Consider the following 17,989-nt stretch of genomic DNA (forward strand, 5'->3'; position numbering starts at 1 on the left):
TGTGCAGATTAGTGTGGATGACACATGTCACCCAAATCCTTCTCTCTGCATGAGAGAGAAGAGTCTTGGCTGCCAGACTTTAAAGGAAGGCTGCTGACCCTTTACAACATGATCTTGGCAACATCTCTCACTGCACAAATTTCTCCAGCAAGTGGCCAAGGCTCATCATTCAGTGACTCACTCACCCTCCTCCATCTGTCTAGCACTCTCTGAGAACTGGGCTTCCTTGGTGTCCATGTCCCTGTGGATAGTAGATGGTCAACTCCCCACAGTACATATGGATGATCAATTCCTTCACAAACTGGGGATTAATATATTTTTGGATGAATGAGTGTTGGGACTTTGGTCCATGTTATATCTTCTGTTATTAATCAAATGATAGAAACAACGGGAAACTGTGGTAGGAACAGGAGGAAGATGATGATAAAAATATTTGTATTTTTATCAAAATGGACAGAAAATGGAGGAGGGTAGACACTGGTATAGAGGAGGAGTGTGTGTTTTAGGAAACCACTACTCCCAGCTACCCAGCCTTTATGAATTTCATTTTATAAATTTCATCAGGGGTTCATTTATACAACCCCTGATGAAAATGGTCCTAGCCTCCGCTCCCCCAATTAAAAAAAATAAGTGTGTGTGTACAGAGTAAAAATGCCCTGCAGATCTTAGAAGAAAGCAAGAGGCTAACATGCACTTGTTGTGTTCCCTTCCTGGGGTGGCTCTGGATTTACTATCCTTAAACATCTTGATTTAGATTCTCAGGCACTCAGAACTTCATGGCTCTCAGCCCCTGCAGGGGACCCGCCAGGCACCACAGGAACTGCTGGGCCCCTACTGCACATGTGTCAGAATTATTAAGCCCATAAAACTAGATTGTCACATCTGAAACTGTTTAGCTGCTGAAACTGAGTCGTGACTTCAAAGCCGGCCAAGCGTTTCCAGACAGACGAGTGGGCCGGCACCTGGAAGTGGAATTCCAGCCCCTGGCGGGCAAGCAGAGTGGCCTCCTCACCTTCTCCTAAGAAAACATTGTTCCTCAGAGCCTGGGGCTAGATGCCACACCTGGAAGCCTGTGTGAGGAACGAGGTCCTTGAATCTGAGGGCTTTGCTGCTTCCCTGCTCCTAAGCTGTCTGCAGCCCCTTTCCCTTGCCATCTCCCCCTAGTCTCCAGTTCCCTGCGTTTTGCTAGTCCTTACTCCACCTGGTTATCTTCCCCAGCAGAAGAGGCTGTGGCTTCGCTGTCTCTACCCTTAAGCTTCTTCTCTCATTTCTATCCTTACCCTGCCTGCTCTAGGATTGTGGTGGTCCTGGCTCGTCACCTCCTTCAGGGTATCATAGCTCTTTGTGGTTTCCAAGAGCAGTCTGCCCCATGGGAGAGGCCCTAAACTTGAGATGTGTGAGGGACGCTCACATTAATTCCACACCCAGTACATCAACAGCCTCCAATAAGGAGCCCAGGTGTTTTCCTGGCTCTTTGGGCTCTCTTGTATGGCCCACAGGAAGCTGCAGCCCACACTTGAGGGCACTGCTGGCCACTCCTCTGTGTGGTTCTACCTCTGTCTGACTCCACAAACATGGCATGAATCTCACATAGGTCCTGTAGCTTTATCTTCCCACCAGCAGGCTATTCTTAGCCTGGGCTCGCACCCCAGCACCAGTCCCACAGAGTGGCCAGGACTGACCCCGCAGAGCTGCCCCAAAGGTCATCCTGGTGGCCTCTGTGATATGTTTCTGGAGAGTTATGCATCTAAGTAAAAATAACTAGGAGTTTAATGAGGGTGATTTTCCTGATGGTCAGGAGTTAATGTTGAAGTGATCAGACATACAAAGACCTATCCCAGTACTTGGCAACCATGTGTTCTAGACCACACACCTTCCCTGAAGACCCTGTGGTGCCAGCTGTCCTGTTGGACACAGTTCTGGACAGTGGCTTCAGTCTGTTTGCTCTAGCTTCACTTCCTTCTGTCTCCCCTCCCCTAGAGTACCTACTAAAGGCCTAGTCCCCACTTCTTTCTCTCCCCATCCCTGTTTGTTTCTGTCTCTGTACTTCTTTATGGGAAATCTGTCTCTCAGTCCCTCCCACAACCTCACCCCATCTCCGAGACACTGACAGGATCTGACTCTTCATCAAGGTCTATATTTGAGGATGTACAGTCTTGATCTTAAAACTGACAGGTGGAGCCAGAGCTTCCACAAGCCTAGAGGCTTCACTGAAAGTCACACGTGTACCTCGTCACAGAGAATAGGATTTTATGGGAGCTGTCATGGCCTGTCCTTCCACCTGAGGCCTGATTTGAGCCTGGACCCTACAGAAGTCCTTGGACCTGGACAGGAGCAAAGCCCCCTTGCATGAGGCCCAGGTAGAGACAGTGGTCTTGTGTTTCTGAGTCCAGGGAAACCTCAAGCAGTGAACAACTGGTACATGGTTGTTCTGGGGCCCATTTGCCCTGTGCTTGTTATGTTCCTCTTTCTTATAGCTGCCTATGGTAGGTGGGCATTTGGAAGATGCTGAGGTGTGGTCTCCCAGGGCCTGAAGGTTCAGGTACATGACCCTTTCAAAGGTGGGTGTGGGTGGCACCATCTCTGACTTTAGTAGAACAAATTGTTTTAGGAAACTAGGTCTCTGGGTTTGTTGGGAAACGTCCCTACTTGCTACTGCCACCTAGTGGCAATTATGAGGAATGTTTGAGGACTGTGACCTGGCTTATCCTGGGTCCTGTATCACCTTGTGAGGTGATAGAACAGAGCAGGAAGTCTGAACTGAGGACCCCTCATTTTGGGTGTGAATAAATGGGTATTTCTAGTATGTGGACTATCTATGTATTTAGCAGCAGAGCAAGGAGCCCCTTAGGCCAGCACAAGTTAGTCCCAGACATACCTTATATGCTTTCCCACTGTGGCATGGGCCCCCACAATCAGGACACTGGTCCCTAGTGACTAGGGAAACACCCATCAGAGACTGGAAAGTGATGTTGCAAAGGCAACAAGCAACTTTGGGTAGGGTGTGTACTGTAGGGAGGTGCCTATGGGTCAGGCACTGAGGACATATGCAGAATGTTAAGCTGGAGCCTCATCAAGCCGTTGACCTCGACAGGACATCTGGAGTGTCTAGCCACAAGGGTATAAAGAGGAGGGAAAGCTTGATCAGAGAGGAGTGACTTCTGAGGCCAGAGCAAGAAGGCTTTGGTAGAGGGTGTGGTTCCAGTTCTTTAAGAGGAACTGAGGAGAATGGGGAGGTAGGACCCTTAGGAGAATCTGCTAAGGCCTGAGGTCACTTGACCCTGTCACAGCAGGGGTTTGTAATGTCTGCCTTTGACAGCCTTGCTTGTGAGCCTAAGTCACAGGGACTTTGCTGCACTGGGGAAGGGGCTACATGTCTGGCCAGTGGCCCTGTACAGGTTTTATATGATGTAATTAAAGCTCTTGGCTCTTCTACTTAACTAAAGCAGTGCAGATTAAAGGGCATTTCTATGTAAGCAGGACAGATTTGACTTAAATCACCAGGCAGAGGCCAGAATTACCCCACACACACTCATTTTCTCCTTTGATCTGGGGCCTCTTCAGCCGCCCCTGGGCTAGTGCTTAGAATCCTCCATGTCCTGGCTTCTGGTGTGTGCTGACAGAATCTGCAACAGTGGCCCTGCCCACAGATGGTGTGGCTTTGGTCAGTTATAGCAGCCCTGGCCTATTATTATAGCCTTGGGAACATCCCAGGAGACTAAGCTAGAGTTTGTACAGGATCTTCTTTATTTTTCTTCTTTTCTTGAAGTGCTAGGCATTGTACCTAGAGGAGTGCATCCCAAACATGCTCTCTTCCACTAAACCCAACTCCCAGATCTCTTTTTGAATTGAATGCCCTTGCTTCCCCACCTAATAGTGCATTTAAAGTCTGTAACCCATGCAGGGCTTCAAAACTCAAGATTGTTTTTTTTTTTTAAATAAGAAATGGAAGGTGTCTACAAAAGGTTCCAGCCTCACATGCAGGATAAAGTATGGTAGTGGTGATAGGCAGTTTATAGCAACTCAGAGACTGGCAATTCTAGGCTCTAGCCTTTCAGCTGTACCTCCATCTGGGGGTGCTGTATGCACCAGTTTCTTAGTAATATGAGACTTACCTGTTCATGAAGGATTCAAGCTCTCTGAGGGAAGAGATAAGTCTGGGGAGTCCCATGGGGGAAGGAACAGTTGAGAATCTTAGAGATCTTCCCTGCTCTCACCTGTATCACTTTTGAAGCCCAGCAGGACACCTAAACATAGGTGCAGGTGACTCCTTGATGACACCTTGACATTTGCTCTACTTGCTGTTGCTCCTGTCTCTTGACATCAACTCGAGTCTTTGACCCTCTCCCTGGTACCACCAGCTTTAGTTTCCCTGCATACCTGTGTTTTGTCAGCAGCCACTTGCAACCCCTGGACTTGTAATCAGACATAGGCCCTGTCAGCCACAGCACCTGAAGTACCTCCAGGATGAAGCTGAACCCTTGAGGTTCATGTCTTTGAACTTAGTTTCCATAACTCATAGGCTCTGGAACTGAAGCTCTACAGGTCACTCTGATTTCAAAGAAAAAAAAAGAACCCCAAATCAGGTTTTTAGAAATTACTAAATTTCATACCTTATGTTCAGCTGGGACAAGCTGGTCCCTGTCTCTCTAAGCTCAGGCCTGCAGTCCCAAAAGGACATGTCACTATGTATTGTAGATATAAAAGAGCTTCATAGATCCAGGACAGATCCTTTGAGCCTTCAGTCTGTGGGTTATTTGATCAGTGAATGAATGAGGGCCTCCTCCTCCTTTTTGAAAAAGGGTCTCATTATGTAGTCCTGGCTATCCTGAAACTTGCTAAGTAAGCCAGGCCGGTCTCACAATTACAGAGATCCCTTGCCTCTCTGTCTCCCAAATGCTAGGATTAAAGACACATGCTACCATATGTAGCTAGAAAGGGGACTTTTTAATAATTAGGAGTTTTTCTCATTAAGATGATTTCTAGTGTAATCCCTTACGTGACATCCTAAGACCAAGCTATGTATGCATCTTATTCATAAGGGTTCCCATGAGTTAGGATGTCCAGAGAGAGGAAGTCTATGGTGGTTCTTTGATGTAGATTGTAGATATGAGCATGGGTGCCTCCCACTTCCTGGCCCTAGTCATTCAGCTTAACCATTTGGTCTTCTGCAGTGAGGGCTCCTCAAATGCTGTGTTTCCTACAACTGCTGCACAGCCAAAACAAACAAACAGCTAGAGAGGAGCTCCTCTCTCTTCCCCATGCTGCATTTTGGGGTAGTCCTAAGGAGCCCTCAAGCCTATCCTGGTTTCTCCTTTCAGGAGACGAATGCTGGGTTTGTCCTCACCAAGCCTCACACAGCAAATACTGCTCAGAATACTGCTGTATTCCTGTCACTGTCCCATGTACCTGAGCACTTCTGGTGTTCCTCATCATATATCACAGAACAGTCAGCCTGTATATTCAGGTGTGGGGGCTTTGTGGCTATTTATTTGCTGCTAGACACAGAATGTTTTCTCAAAGGCATTAGGTTTTTAAATATGCTCTGTTGTTCCATGCTCTGGGTTTGAATGAAACCTATGTCCTCTGCATTATGGAGATGGGCATGAACCCACGGGTTGTGCTATGCCCTCCTGCCAGGAATCCCATGTTATTCACAGTGAGGAATGGGGTAGGGGTTGGTGACCACCCTGTAGTCACTGACAGATGAGAGTATGCCAAACTGTACCTGGGATACTCAGTTTTCTGGATGAGATATAAAATTGAGGAGCCTTATCTTTCCCCAGCTACAAACCAAAGGGATCATCTGGCCCTTGTTATCCCCAGGGACATTGCCAGCTAGCCAGATGATTGGGTCTTAGCTCAACTTCCCATCTACTTGAGGGCTCTCAAAACTTTGAAGCCACCTGGAATCAAACAGAAATGCCAGGAAACTGGTGGGAAATGCTCCCTGGGGCCCTGAATGCTGGGCTGGGGGCTGTGAGTTCTCCCGTCCCAAAGGGCCCTTTGATTGTAGATGGTTTCCGTGGCACATTTTACATTTCCTTTCTTATAGCCTGTTGCTTCTGTGGATTATTTACAAGAACCACGTACGCTTTTGTTCTGCAGTTTCTTGGCTTAAGCATTGCCTGGATGTGTTTGAAGTCCTTCCCATTTTCCCATAACCTGAGATCAGCTGTGGGCTGAGGATGTTTCTTAGCAGTCATTCCTGCTCCTCAGCCCAGCCCTGAAGGAGACAGTGGCCCCTTTGCCACTCCAGTGAATGCCACCCTGGGTACCATGGGGACAGCTTTGGTGGCAAGCTTTGCAAGCCAAGTCAGGAACAGAGTGCCACATAGGGTTCTTGGATTTGAGGCTTCTTATACTTGTGGGTTGGCAGTGTTGGGACTGAGCCCTGGGAGATCCTGTCTCACTTGAAAGTGGGTTTTGCTTGCAGGCAATGAGGCCAACTCCTAAAAATGACTCCAGCACATGGTATTTGTACATTCTGTTGTGTGAAACTGGAAGGAGCTGGTGTATGTGAGCCCACAGAGTGAGAGGCCTCTTAGAGGTCTAATGCTGCTTTCTATTCAGGTCTCAGGCTCACAAGTGCCTATTTATTGTCTTCCTCTGCTCTTCTCATAGACTGTGTTACCATGTTCTTTTGCAGGAGATGCTCAATGGAGACCCTAAGGAGGGGCCTTTCTGGGAAGACAAGGGTTCCCTAGAAGGTGAGTCTAGCTCCAGCAAATGCTCCCAAGGCTTCACCCTGATTCTAGAACTCACACCACAGAACCCACAACATACATACAAAAGCTGGGATCAGTTGGTTCCTAGTCTCATGAGAAGTTAGATCTTTAGTAAGCAGGAATCTCAGTCACCTGTGATTCCTTGCTAAGCAGGCAGCTTGGATCTGTCCATGGGAGAAGCAAAATATTGAGCCTCAGCGTGCTCATACAATGGTTTAGTTTGTGTATGTAGTTCTCAGGCTGAGCAGGGAGGTCGGGCTGCAGGAACTGGTGCTCTTGATTTCTAAGATAATGTTATGGCCACTTGCTACATCAGTTGTGGAGTGGTAGAGCAGTCCTAAACATGCCACCTGTGTCTTGAACCCCACGAGTCACTATCATATATATCTTTTGTGGAGTAAGCCCCACACAGAGATGTGATGAGTTCTTACCAGCTTCTAGTTAGTAGGTACACTAGCCTATAGATCCACCTTCAGACATTTGTTGAAGCCCAGAGGGACTCCTAGCACTGCCTGCTGGAACTCAGGCACTGGGCATCCTCTCAGTTCAAACCTGAACAGACACCTGACCGACAGCCTGGGCCCCTCTCAGGACACAGCCTGAGACCCTGAGAATATGTGAGCCTCAGCAACAGGGCTTCTTATCCATCCACACTGGGAGTCAGAAGAGACAAGACTGCTTGGCCAACAGATAGCTCACATGTGGCCTTGTCAGTGGGTTTTGGATTGAAGGCATTAGAAAATGAGGAGAAAAGCTGGGGATATAGGGACTCACTCTCCTGGAGGACTCCTGGGTGGAGACTCCTCTGTTTTGATCCTGAAGGTTCTTCTCCCACCCCATCTGTACACTGTCAGCCTAGAGGAGATATTGCTCACTGAGTGCCACTATGGGCTGCGTAGTGCAGCAAGGATATACCCAATTGAACTAAGCCAAGTGAGGCCCCTCTCGCTCCTCTCTACGTTCCTATTCTATAGAAGCAGGCTCTAGCTCAGGGCTCATGCAGAACAGAAGAGAGGAGAGAGAGTGAACCCATTTCCCCTCCATTACCCACATGGGACAGGCTCTTGTCTTACCTCTTTTTGTCCCCTCAGTTGTGCTGCCCCATGAGAAATCTGAGGGCCACGAGGGTCAGGGCCAGCTCTTCGGTACAGATGATGGGGAGAAGGCAGCAAGCCGTGAGGGTCCACTAAGACTCAGCAAGAAGCACTTGAACATTGACGTAAGTCCTCTCCTACGCACACCTGCATGAGTGACTCACTGGGCCCCAGGATGAATAGTTGTGGCCCTAAATGGGAACCATGGCCATCCCAGCCCTGTGGTTTCCTCAGCCTCTCTGAGGCCTTATAGCAGGACTAAAATGTGCTGCCCTGGTGGTTTGCATGGTATTGCTGTGAACTTGGCAATGCTGGATAGATGTAATAGGTATCTAGCACTATTGGTCAGGGAACAACAGGGGATCTCCTACCCCCACAGACAGGCGAGCAGCAGGAACACATGGTCCTAATTCCTCCACCTCAAAATGATCCTGAGTATTTGCATGAGCAGAGACAGATGCCACAGGGGAGAAACTGAGTCATGAGGCGTGGCATCAGCTCCTCACTAGGAGAGGGCAGGGGACAGAGCTGGACAAGGAGGCAGGGTGTGAGGGATGAAGGTCAACCACTCTAGAGCTACCTCTTCCTGGCTGAAAACCAGGAAGAACCACAGTTGGGGCACTCCAAGTCTCAAGCGCCAGCTGATTCTTCCTTGTCTCCCACCCCTGCATACTGCCTATAGGCACTCCAGTGTGACGTCTCTGTGGAAGAAGACAACCGCCAAGAGTGGACATTCACACTGTATGACTTTGACAACAGTGGGAAAGTCACCAGAGAGGTAATATGCCCACATCTGCCAGTCTGCCCATAGATGGGGAGCCAAAGGCATGGCTTCTTGAGACCTGGAACCAGTCTGGTTCAGCAGACAGATGGATACAAAATGTCTGAATTCTTAGATGGACAGACAGAATGAGCCCTGGCTGAGAGAAAGAAGAGACTAGAACTTTCCTGAGACAGAGGGGAGACGGGGCCCATTTTAATATCTTGACCTAGCTAATGTCAGTGTCTCCTTACTCTGGCAGTCTGCACATGTCTCCTCATCAATTCCAGCAATGGTCTTTCTCTATAGCTCTGACATCCCTAGCCCAAGCCTGGGTTCCTCACAAGGCAGCTTGGGCCCGTGGAGTACCCTTGCTCCTTTGAACTGTGTTGTCCAAGAGAGGCAGAGGAAGCATCTTCATTGGCCATGACAGTGGTGCTGAAAAGTGTATCTAGGTAGAAAGCTTATCTGCTTGATCATCTAATATTTTAGAATATAAAAGTCAGAGGTGTGGCTTCAAAGACAGACATCGGAGCTATCGTTAAGCCATGTATGATATCCTGGGTCTAATCTGGGTATAAGTCAGTCTCAAAAGGGAAATAAATGAACCCAAGGTGCCTGCTGTGGACAGGGGTGAATACATGCTGGGTAAGGAAAGGAAAAACATCTCTTGAAATCTGTCATGTTGGTCCCAGGACATGTCCAGCCTGATGCACACCATCTATGAGGTTGTCGATGCCTCTGTCAATCACTCTTCGAGCAGCAGCAAGACCCTCCGAGTGAAGCTAACGGTCAGCCCTGAACCCTCCAGCAAGAAGGAAGGTACTCTCACTGGCCAAGGTGAGAGGTCTGTCAGGAGTCCTTCTGCTCAAACAATGTCATCTCCAGGAGCATCACCCCTAAGCCAGGCCTGCAGGGACAGTACCACCCCTAAGCCAGGCCTGCAGGGACAGAACCACCCCTAAGACAGGCCTGCAGGGACAGGACCACCCCTAAGACAGGCCTGCAGGGACAGGACCACCCCTAAGACAGGCCTGCAGGGACAGAACCACCCCTAAGCCAGGCCTGCAGGGACAGTACCACCCCTAAGACAGGCCTGCAGGGGCAGTACCACCCCTAAGACAGGCCTGCAGGGACAGTACCACCCCTAAGACAGGCCTGCAGGGGCAGTACCACCCCTAAGACAGGCCTGCAGGGGCAGTACCACCCCTAAGACAGGCCTGCAGGGGCAGGACCACCCCTAAGACAGGCCTGCAGGGACAGTACCACCCCTAAGACAGGCCTGCAGGAACAATATTACCCCTAAGACAGGCCTGCAGGGACAGTACCACCCCTAAGCCAGGCCTGCAGGGACAGTACCACCCCTAAGCCAGGCCTGCAGGGACAGTACCACCCCTAAGCCAGGCCTGCAGGAACAATATTACCCCTAAGACAGGCCTGCAGGGACAGGACCACCCCTAAGCCAGGCCTGCAGGGACAGTACCACCCCTAAGACAGGCCTGCAGGGGACAGTACCACCCCTAAGACAGGCCTGCAGGGACAGTACCACCCCTAAGCCAGGCCTGCAGGGGACAGTACCACCCCTAAGACAGGCCTGCAGGGACAGTACCACCCCCAAGACAGGCCTGCAGGGGCAGGACCACCCCTAAGCCAGGCCTGCAGGGGCAGGACCACCCCTAAGCCAGGCCTGCAGGGGCAGGACCACCCCTAAGCCAGGCCTGCAGGAACAATATTACCCCTAAGACAAGCCTGCAGGGGCAGGACCACGCCCTCAGCCACCTAACTCATGCTTCACACTTGCCCCTCTCTACCATTACCTCCCTACCATTGGTCCCTGGATATTAACACTGTTTATGTTCCCCAACCACTTCCAGTCAAAATTTTCTTGTTTCCACAATGTCCCAACTAGAGCCTGGTACCTGGGGCAGGGGACAAACTTGTTTGCTTAGTGAGTGGATAGATGAGCAAGGAAAGTAATTCATTCACAAAGGGCATAGTGGTGCAGGCCTCCAATCTAAGCCCTAGGGAAGCAACAGGGTTAAAAGTTCAAGGCCAGTTTTAACTTGTTTTTTAACTGTTCATATCAGCATGGACTGTCTCCTCCACACTTTATCCCATGCACTGATAAAATATGACCTTCACCTGTTACATGTGCTCTGCAAGTCAAATCATTTTTCTTTGTATCTAACCATTAATTTATTTTAAGCCCTTAATTTGCAGAGCAGTGGTGGTGCACACCTATAATCCCAGCACTCTGGGAGGCAGAGGCAGGCAGATTTCTGAGTTCAAGGCCAACCTGGTCTACAACGTGAGTTCCAGGACAGCCAGGGCTATACAGAGAAACCCTGTCTCGAAAAAAACAAATCCAAAAAACAAAAAACAAACAAACAAACAAAGCCATTAACTCCACACATACCGTGCTTCTAAGACAGCCTAAATTATCAAATCCATGTATCCCTATCCATGTATAAGAGGCATTGTCTTGTTTAATGATGTATGATGTGGAATAAAACCTATGCCTTAACATTGGGGGCGGGGGGGGGGGGGGGAGTTCAAGGCCAGCACTGGTTATAGCATAGCTGTCTCAAAAAACAATATAGCAAGTGAGCAGATGGATGTCTACATTCATAAAATAAATAGGCCAAAGAAATGCATGAGTGGATAAGCAGGTGGGTCGGAGATGAGTAAATGACTGAACTGCAAAGGATGAATGAATGAATGAATGAATGAACGAATGAATAAATGAAGTGCCTTTCTTTCAGACCGGGAGCCCACTCGTGGCAGAACAGAGAGTGAGCTCATAGATGACCCCCGAGTGGCTGACAGAAGGCTGTCCGCCTACAGCAGGTGAGATGTGAGGCCAGTGGTTGCTTCCAGCTAGCCTCCCCAGTGTCCTGTCAGGCAGGGTGCTGAAACAGGTAGACCCTGTGTACTATGAAGAGGGAGGGTACCTTGTGAGGCTGAGCACCATGTCTATCCAAAAGAAGGGAGCAGGGGCCATTGTGGTTCCAGTTAGGTAAACAGAGAACACTCTAAATTTAAGGTCACTCAAGCCCTGTGAGACCTGTGGTAGTATCCCTGGGTGCTGATAGGCTGCCATAATGAGCTATGGACCTTAATTCTCTGGACAACATACAAGATTGCCCAACTCTGTCTCTTCTGCCTTCTCGGGATAGTGGGTACTAGTCCAAGTCCCTACTTAGGCCTCCTAGACCACCATCCACCTATCTGCAGGCACCCCTGTTACGACTGAACGTCTTGTCTTGATCAAATTGTCATGCGTATCCTCTCTGTCCACCTCCTAGACCACCATCCACCTCTGCAGGCACCCCTGACATGACTGACAGTCTTGTCTTGATCAAACTGTCATGTGTATCCTCTCTGTCCACCTCCTAGACCACCATCCATCTCTGCAGGCACCTCTGTCATGACTGACAGTCTTGTCTTGATCAAACTGTCACACCACACATATCCTCTCTGTCCACCTCCTAGACCACTATCCACCTCTGCAGGCACCCCTGACATGACTGAAGGTCTTGTCTTGATCAAATTGTCACACACATCCTCTCTGTCCACACAGGAAGCCCAATGCTGATCCACAGCCCTGCTCTGTGCGAGTGCCCTACTGTGTGGATGAGAACACAGAGCGCAGAAACCACTACCTAGACCTTGCTGGCATCGAGAACTACACATCTAAGTTTGGTCCTGGTAGGTATTGGAGGACTTCAACCCTGTATCTATCCTCTGGGTATAGATGCCTCCCTGAAGAAGCAAGTAGGCAGGGGGCTCTGGTTTTCCCATGGTGTTGGGTCCCAGGTATCCCCACCCCACTCGGGTGCTCCATTATCCTCTGCCAGATGTGAACTCACAGATTACCCTTCTGTCACTGGCAGGGGCCTGGAAAGCAAGGTGGTTCAAAATCCAGGTGTATGTATGAGACATACTCTGCCTTAGGGAAGATATAAAACTACTAGATGTATGTTCAGAAGCCTTCCAGTGGGGGGAGCTGGCAGTTAGGCCAGAATTACCAGCTTGTGTAGAAGTGGACAGCCAGCATTGTAGACACAATATTCCTTTCTGGTTTTGTGCCTCTTGTAGCCTTTAGAGATTCATGAACTGCAGCATGGCTGGCACTCTGAAAGCTGGAGGCCAAGTCCCCTATTCTCACACCATTTCCACTAGGCATCCCTGAGGGTCTATGCAGGCAATCTGTACATTCTGACAATTATCTCTGATCAGCTAGAAGTCCCTGGCTGAAGGTGACCTACACTTGGGAAAGGCTGGCTTCATATGATTTGTACTAGAGCTTTGATCCTCTGATGCTGGGGGGTGGATCTGGAGAGGGAAGTGTGACCTCAACTAGCCCCATGTACTAAAGCCACTGCACAGGGCTGACCTTAAGGGTTTAAGCATTTCATGAAGCTGCAACCAGGCTATTCTGGAAGTAGGCTTGATCTGTCTCTTTCTCTTCCATGCCTTCTCTCCTGTCCCTCCAGTGTGTGTGTGTGTGTGTGTGTGTGTGTGTGTGTGTGTGTGTGTGAGAGAGAGAGAGAGAGAGAGAGAGAGAGAGAGAGAGAGAGAGAGAGAGAGGATATTAATGTGACATAACTTTGTCACCCCTCCTTATATCCTAAAAGGGTTCTGACTTTCCCAATATAGAATCTCCTTAATAGGACCCTCAATAGGGACAAAGGGCCAGCTGAGCTAAGTAGCAAATTGCCAGGGTGGCCAAAACCCTTTAAGGAATGACATTCAGGGTCTTTAACGAGATGTCTGACTCCCAGATGGAGTATAAAATATGCTTGGAAATGAACTTTTACTTCTCTCTGCCCAGCTTGGGGCATGTGGCCATCTGAGATTTTGACCCAGCCAGAAAGCCAGCTCTATTACAAACCCATAGTGCAGATATAACATGTCTCAAGTCTTACTCTGGATCACCTTTGTCTTGTCTCTAGGGTCACCACCTGAGCAGGCCAGGCAAGAACATCATGGCAGGGCCACACACATTCCAAGCAGGTCCCGATCACAGGAGTCGGATGCCCACGCTATACACCACCGCAGGTCTCAAGTCCTGGCTGAGCATGTCATACCAGCTAATGAGCCTACTACCCGGGCCCTGGCTGCACAACCCCGGCTCAAGGGGCAAGAGAAGCAGTTCCTCAGGTCTCCCAAGGGTCCAGGAAAACCTCTCGGGGCACCAGGCATCAGCAAGCCAGGGAAAGCACTCAGCTATTGCCTGCAGGCTGTGCCACTGCCCCAGGGTGCCCAGGATGGCCACCACCTTCCTCAGCCCCCACCACAGCCTCCGCCACAGCCCTATGGTCACAAGCGGTACCGGCAGAAAGGCAGAGAAGGCCACTCACCACTTAAGGGGCATGGCCAACCTACCATGGTGGAGCATGAAGTGGTACGGGACCTGCCTCCCATGCTGGGGCCTGAGGGCTACGTGGTGCCTGTGATCCAGAGGCATGAACACCACCATCATCATGAGCACCACCATCACCATCACCATCACCACTTCCACCCATCCTAGTGCCCAAACAAGCACTCCATCCAAATGCCCTTGGGGACAGAGCAGGTGCTGGCAAGTGCCCAGTAGAGAGTACAGCATCCCCTGGCCCAACACCAGCTGCAGATGTAAAGTGGGCATCAGGGAGATGGCACCAGGCTAGATATTCGTGGACAAAGCTACCTTTCTCTATGCCATTTGGATACCAGTACATTTGATGCAGCTGATGATTACCAGTAACACGTGCTCCTGTATGTTCCAGAAAGCCCATACATGGAGGCACAAAAGCATCTGTTCCTGCTTTTGCTGCAGTGTGGCCATGGGATGTTTAAAGGACTGTACCTAGGCATTCTTTGTATCCTCATGGTTCTTTGACCTTCAGGTACCTGAATGGAAAAGGCAATGCTTTTTGTGAAGTTTTTATATGTTGTAAAGTCAGTGGAATGAGCTTGGAAAGTGGTTTATCTTCAGTGTACCATGTTAAATGAAGCAGAACAAAGAGGCCAGAGTATCAGCAAATGTGGAGGGGACACAGTTGAGCAGAGGGGCAGGTTGATGTTCGGTGGGCAGCGTGAGGCTTGGTGTCCAGAGCTTCCAGCATCCTAGGTAGATGTGGATAAGACCCAGACAGGTTGGGATGGATGGATGGATGGATGAGGTACTATGCTGGAGGTCTCCATCCAGGTTGTGCATAGCCAAGTGACACTTAGGTGTCCTTCCACAAAGGCTGCAAAGATGTGGGGACCTCCACAAGCCATGATCTTTGTGGCTCCACCAGCAGGACACAACAAGGAGGAACTTTTTACCTCTTGTGAGCTTGTGAAGGTGGCATTATGCCTTCTTGGCATAATAAAATATTGTGAATTCTCTAACATGGCATACATATCCTATTAAAACACTTTTCTGAGAGCTGTGGTCAGTCTACTGACGCATGGTAACTGCAGGTGAAGATGACAGGTATATGTGGAGGGTGAGTGCTGTAGAACCATCTTGGCTTATGTTGGTTGACACACATGACTCCATAGTAGTGCTTTTTACTAAGGGATTTTTAGACTAAGAAAAATCAGAACTCTAAACCTGGAGCTCAGCTCATATTAACAAGGAATGCTGAGCCCCATATAGGCTCCAGGGACTACAGCTTATGCAGATTGTTGAGAAGCAATACAACCTTGTGCTTATTTCCTCTCACCAAAACCCTGTGCCTATTCTAAGGACTTCCTAAGGATCTGAATGTGATGTCTCTGACCTGGGGATCATCAGCCCTCTGTGGGCTGATGCTGGTCACTTCACAGCTAGAAATGCTTCAAGAAACCAAAATGACTAGAGTATGCCACCCTTTTCTTACAATATGACTAAAGTATCTATGTCATGAATGTAGAGATGGCACGTATGTAAGGTTCCACCACCCACGCCACAGCAGAGGAATTGCACAGGAATCAGCATGGCCACCCAGTTTGTTTCTTAGTATGCAGTATTCTAAATACCAGGCTTGTGTTAAGAGGTCCTTTCAAGAAGCTGAAGAGATGGCTCAGCAGTTAAGAACACTGGCTGACCTGGGCTCAATTCCCAGCACCCAGTTACAGGCAGTTTACAACTGTCTGTAACTCCAGTTCCAGGGCTTCTGACACCCTCACATGGACATACATGGAGATAAAACACCAATGAACATAAGCTAAAAAAAAAAAAAAAAGTTCTTTCAGGCCCTGAGAGATGTCCTACAGGATATCCCCAATGACACCTCGGGCCATGGTTCAGCTGAGTGCCATGGGAAGTGGGGAGATTCAGCCAAGTCTGAACTATAGCTTCATGTTTTAAAATTTCAGGGCAGGTAGAAGTCCTAACAAGCTCATGACAGGGGCTGAACATTTGCCACTGTGGTGAGTGTTAAGCAGAGGCGTGTGCAGTACTCCAGCCAGCTGACAGACCAAGCCTCAGACAGCCGGGTCTTCAGTGCCATGTATGAGACCTAAAGAGATGGGAAAGCACTTGTGAACTAAATGAAACATCCAGACCATTTAGTTGGGTGTGGCAGTAAATGCTTGTGAGAGGAGGTTACATCAAAAGCTACAATCCAAGACCAGGCTGGACTATCTTATGACACCGCCTCCCCTGCCCCCAGATTGCTCATGTTCTCCAGCATTTAGCCACTCTGTACATGGTCACTAGTGTGCGAGAACTGTGGATCTGTTAAGGTGCAGGAACTTGGCCTGGTTTGACTCAGAAACTCCAGAACTACCTAGAAGTAAAACTGCCATGTTGCAAGTGGAGACAGAGGTAAGAAAGCCAGGGTGGTGATGCCTTAGTACACTCTGTGCTGGGTGCCAGAATGGTGTCTGTGACCATTGGTAGTACCTGGCAACAGAAGACAATGGCTATTGTGAGAAAAACAAACAACCTTGGCTGTGTATGTGGAGGTTGTGGCTACTGTGTGTTCTAAGAACTGAACAACCTGATCTATGTACATTCCCAAATAAAAGCCATTGAGGGAACGAAGGTGTCACCAAGATACCCCTTTCTCAGCAGGTACTCCATCGCCTTCAGGGTGAATCTTTTGACTCCAGTTTCTATTTAACCTCTCAAGTGTGAGCTGGAATCCTGCTGTGCTGAGCTGGCCATGTCCTCTGTTCACACATGGAGGTCTCCTAGCAAATTCAGGCAAGTGCAGGGTCCTTGGTCTTCTAAACCTCAGGGCAACGGTCTCTTCAGGGCTCATAAACACACTGTTCCTGTGTGCAGTTCTGAGAGCAGAAGGTAATCTCTGCCACCCTTAGCTGGCTTTAGAAACAGTAAGGAGTCTGTGTCTTTGACATCCTTTGGACTATCCCCATGTGAACTAACTAACAGCCCAGGCCTCGATATAGTGGTATCATCATGGATGTGATTGTCAGTGAACCAAGTCCAGCCTCAGGGGGGTTCTGGGGTGGTGCCCTTTGTGTTTCTAGTGTCCTAAGAAGGCATCAGTCACTGACAGACATAGGTGGTTCCTCAGCTCTGGAAGCTGCACCATGACATTTCTTCCAAAGGCAAATGATATTCTCTTAAGTCCCATCTGCAAGGTAGAACAGGCTACAAAGACTACAATGTCTGCCTAAGCTTCATACTTGCAATAGAACCTGTTGTGGGACTCTGGCCTGAGCTCTTCTCTGTGTCTGCCTGTTCCCCATGACACCCCCATTCCTGACTTCCTAATCTTTGCCATGAATGCCAGGCCTATGTGCTCTAAGCCATGCATGAGAACTCTGGTCCCCAGTAGGACCAAAGGACAGCTTCTCTCCCAGTTCATTTCCATAGCCAAAGCATGGCTCTGCTGAATCCTTACCATGCCCGTGGTATTCAAGGCTCACCAAATAGGGTGACTACTCCATACAACAGTCATTAGCATGTCAAGTTTCTACATTAGAACATTCTCCAAAAAGCAGTTCTGTGCTCACCTGGCAGTCTTTCCTGAACTGTCCTCCTTCCTTGAATTACAAACGAACAGTTCTCTTCGATTTGCATCTTCTGGGACATAACCTGAGTGGACTCTCCTTTTTTGTTTTGTTTTGTTGGATTTGGTTTTTTCATGACAGGGTTTCTCTGTATAGCCCTGGCTGTCCTGGAAATCACTCTGTAGACCAGGCTGGCCTCAAACTCAGAAATCCACCTGCTTCTGCCTCCCAGAGTGCTGGGATTACAGGCGTGTGCTACCGCCGCCCGGCGCATGTCAAGTTTATATATCAGAACATTCTCCAAAAAGCAGTTCTGTGCTCACTTGGCAGTCTTTCCTGAACTGTCCTCCTTCCTTGAATTACAAACAAACAGTTCTCTTGGATTTGCTTCTTCTGGGTCACAACATGAGTGGACTCTCATATATGGGAACAGTGTTGGCTTCTGAGTAAGTCTCCCAGGTTTGTGCATG

At 49.0% G+C, this 17,989-nt stretch overlaps 1 protein-coding gene across 1 annotated transcript in view; it reads left to right on the top strand.

Annotated features, from left to right (window-relative positions):
* Nkd2 (NKD inhibitor of WNT signaling pathway 2) overlaps window positions 1–17,462 on the top strand; it is a 30,370-nt gene extending 12,908 nt beyond the window's left edge. The window contains exons 4-10 of the mRNA XM_052159855.1: window positions 6,650–6,710; window positions 7,820–7,947; window positions 8,505–8,600; window positions 9,278–9,422; window positions 11,345–11,429; window positions 12,163–12,290; window positions 13,538–17,462. Of these exons, the coding sequence (XP_052015815.1) occupies window positions 6,650–6,710; window positions 7,820–7,947; window positions 8,505–8,600; window positions 9,278–9,422; window positions 11,345–11,429; window positions 12,163–12,290; window positions 13,538–14,115 (1,221 nt within the window). The 3' untranslated portion in view covers window positions 14,116–17,462. The remainder of the gene's footprint in view (window positions 1–6,649; window positions 6,711–7,819; window positions 7,948–8,504; window positions 8,601–9,277; window positions 9,423–11,344; window positions 11,430–12,162; window positions 12,291–13,537) is intronic.
* Window positions 17,463–17,989: the final 527 nt, after the last annotated feature.

This window comes from Apodemus sylvaticus, chromosome 16 (assembly GCF_947179515.1).
Source record: "Apodemus sylvaticus chromosome 16, mApoSyl1.1, whole genome shotgun sequence".
Classification (NCBI taxonomy): Eukaryota; Metazoa; Chordata; class Mammalia; order Rodentia; family Muridae; genus Apodemus; species Apodemus sylvaticus.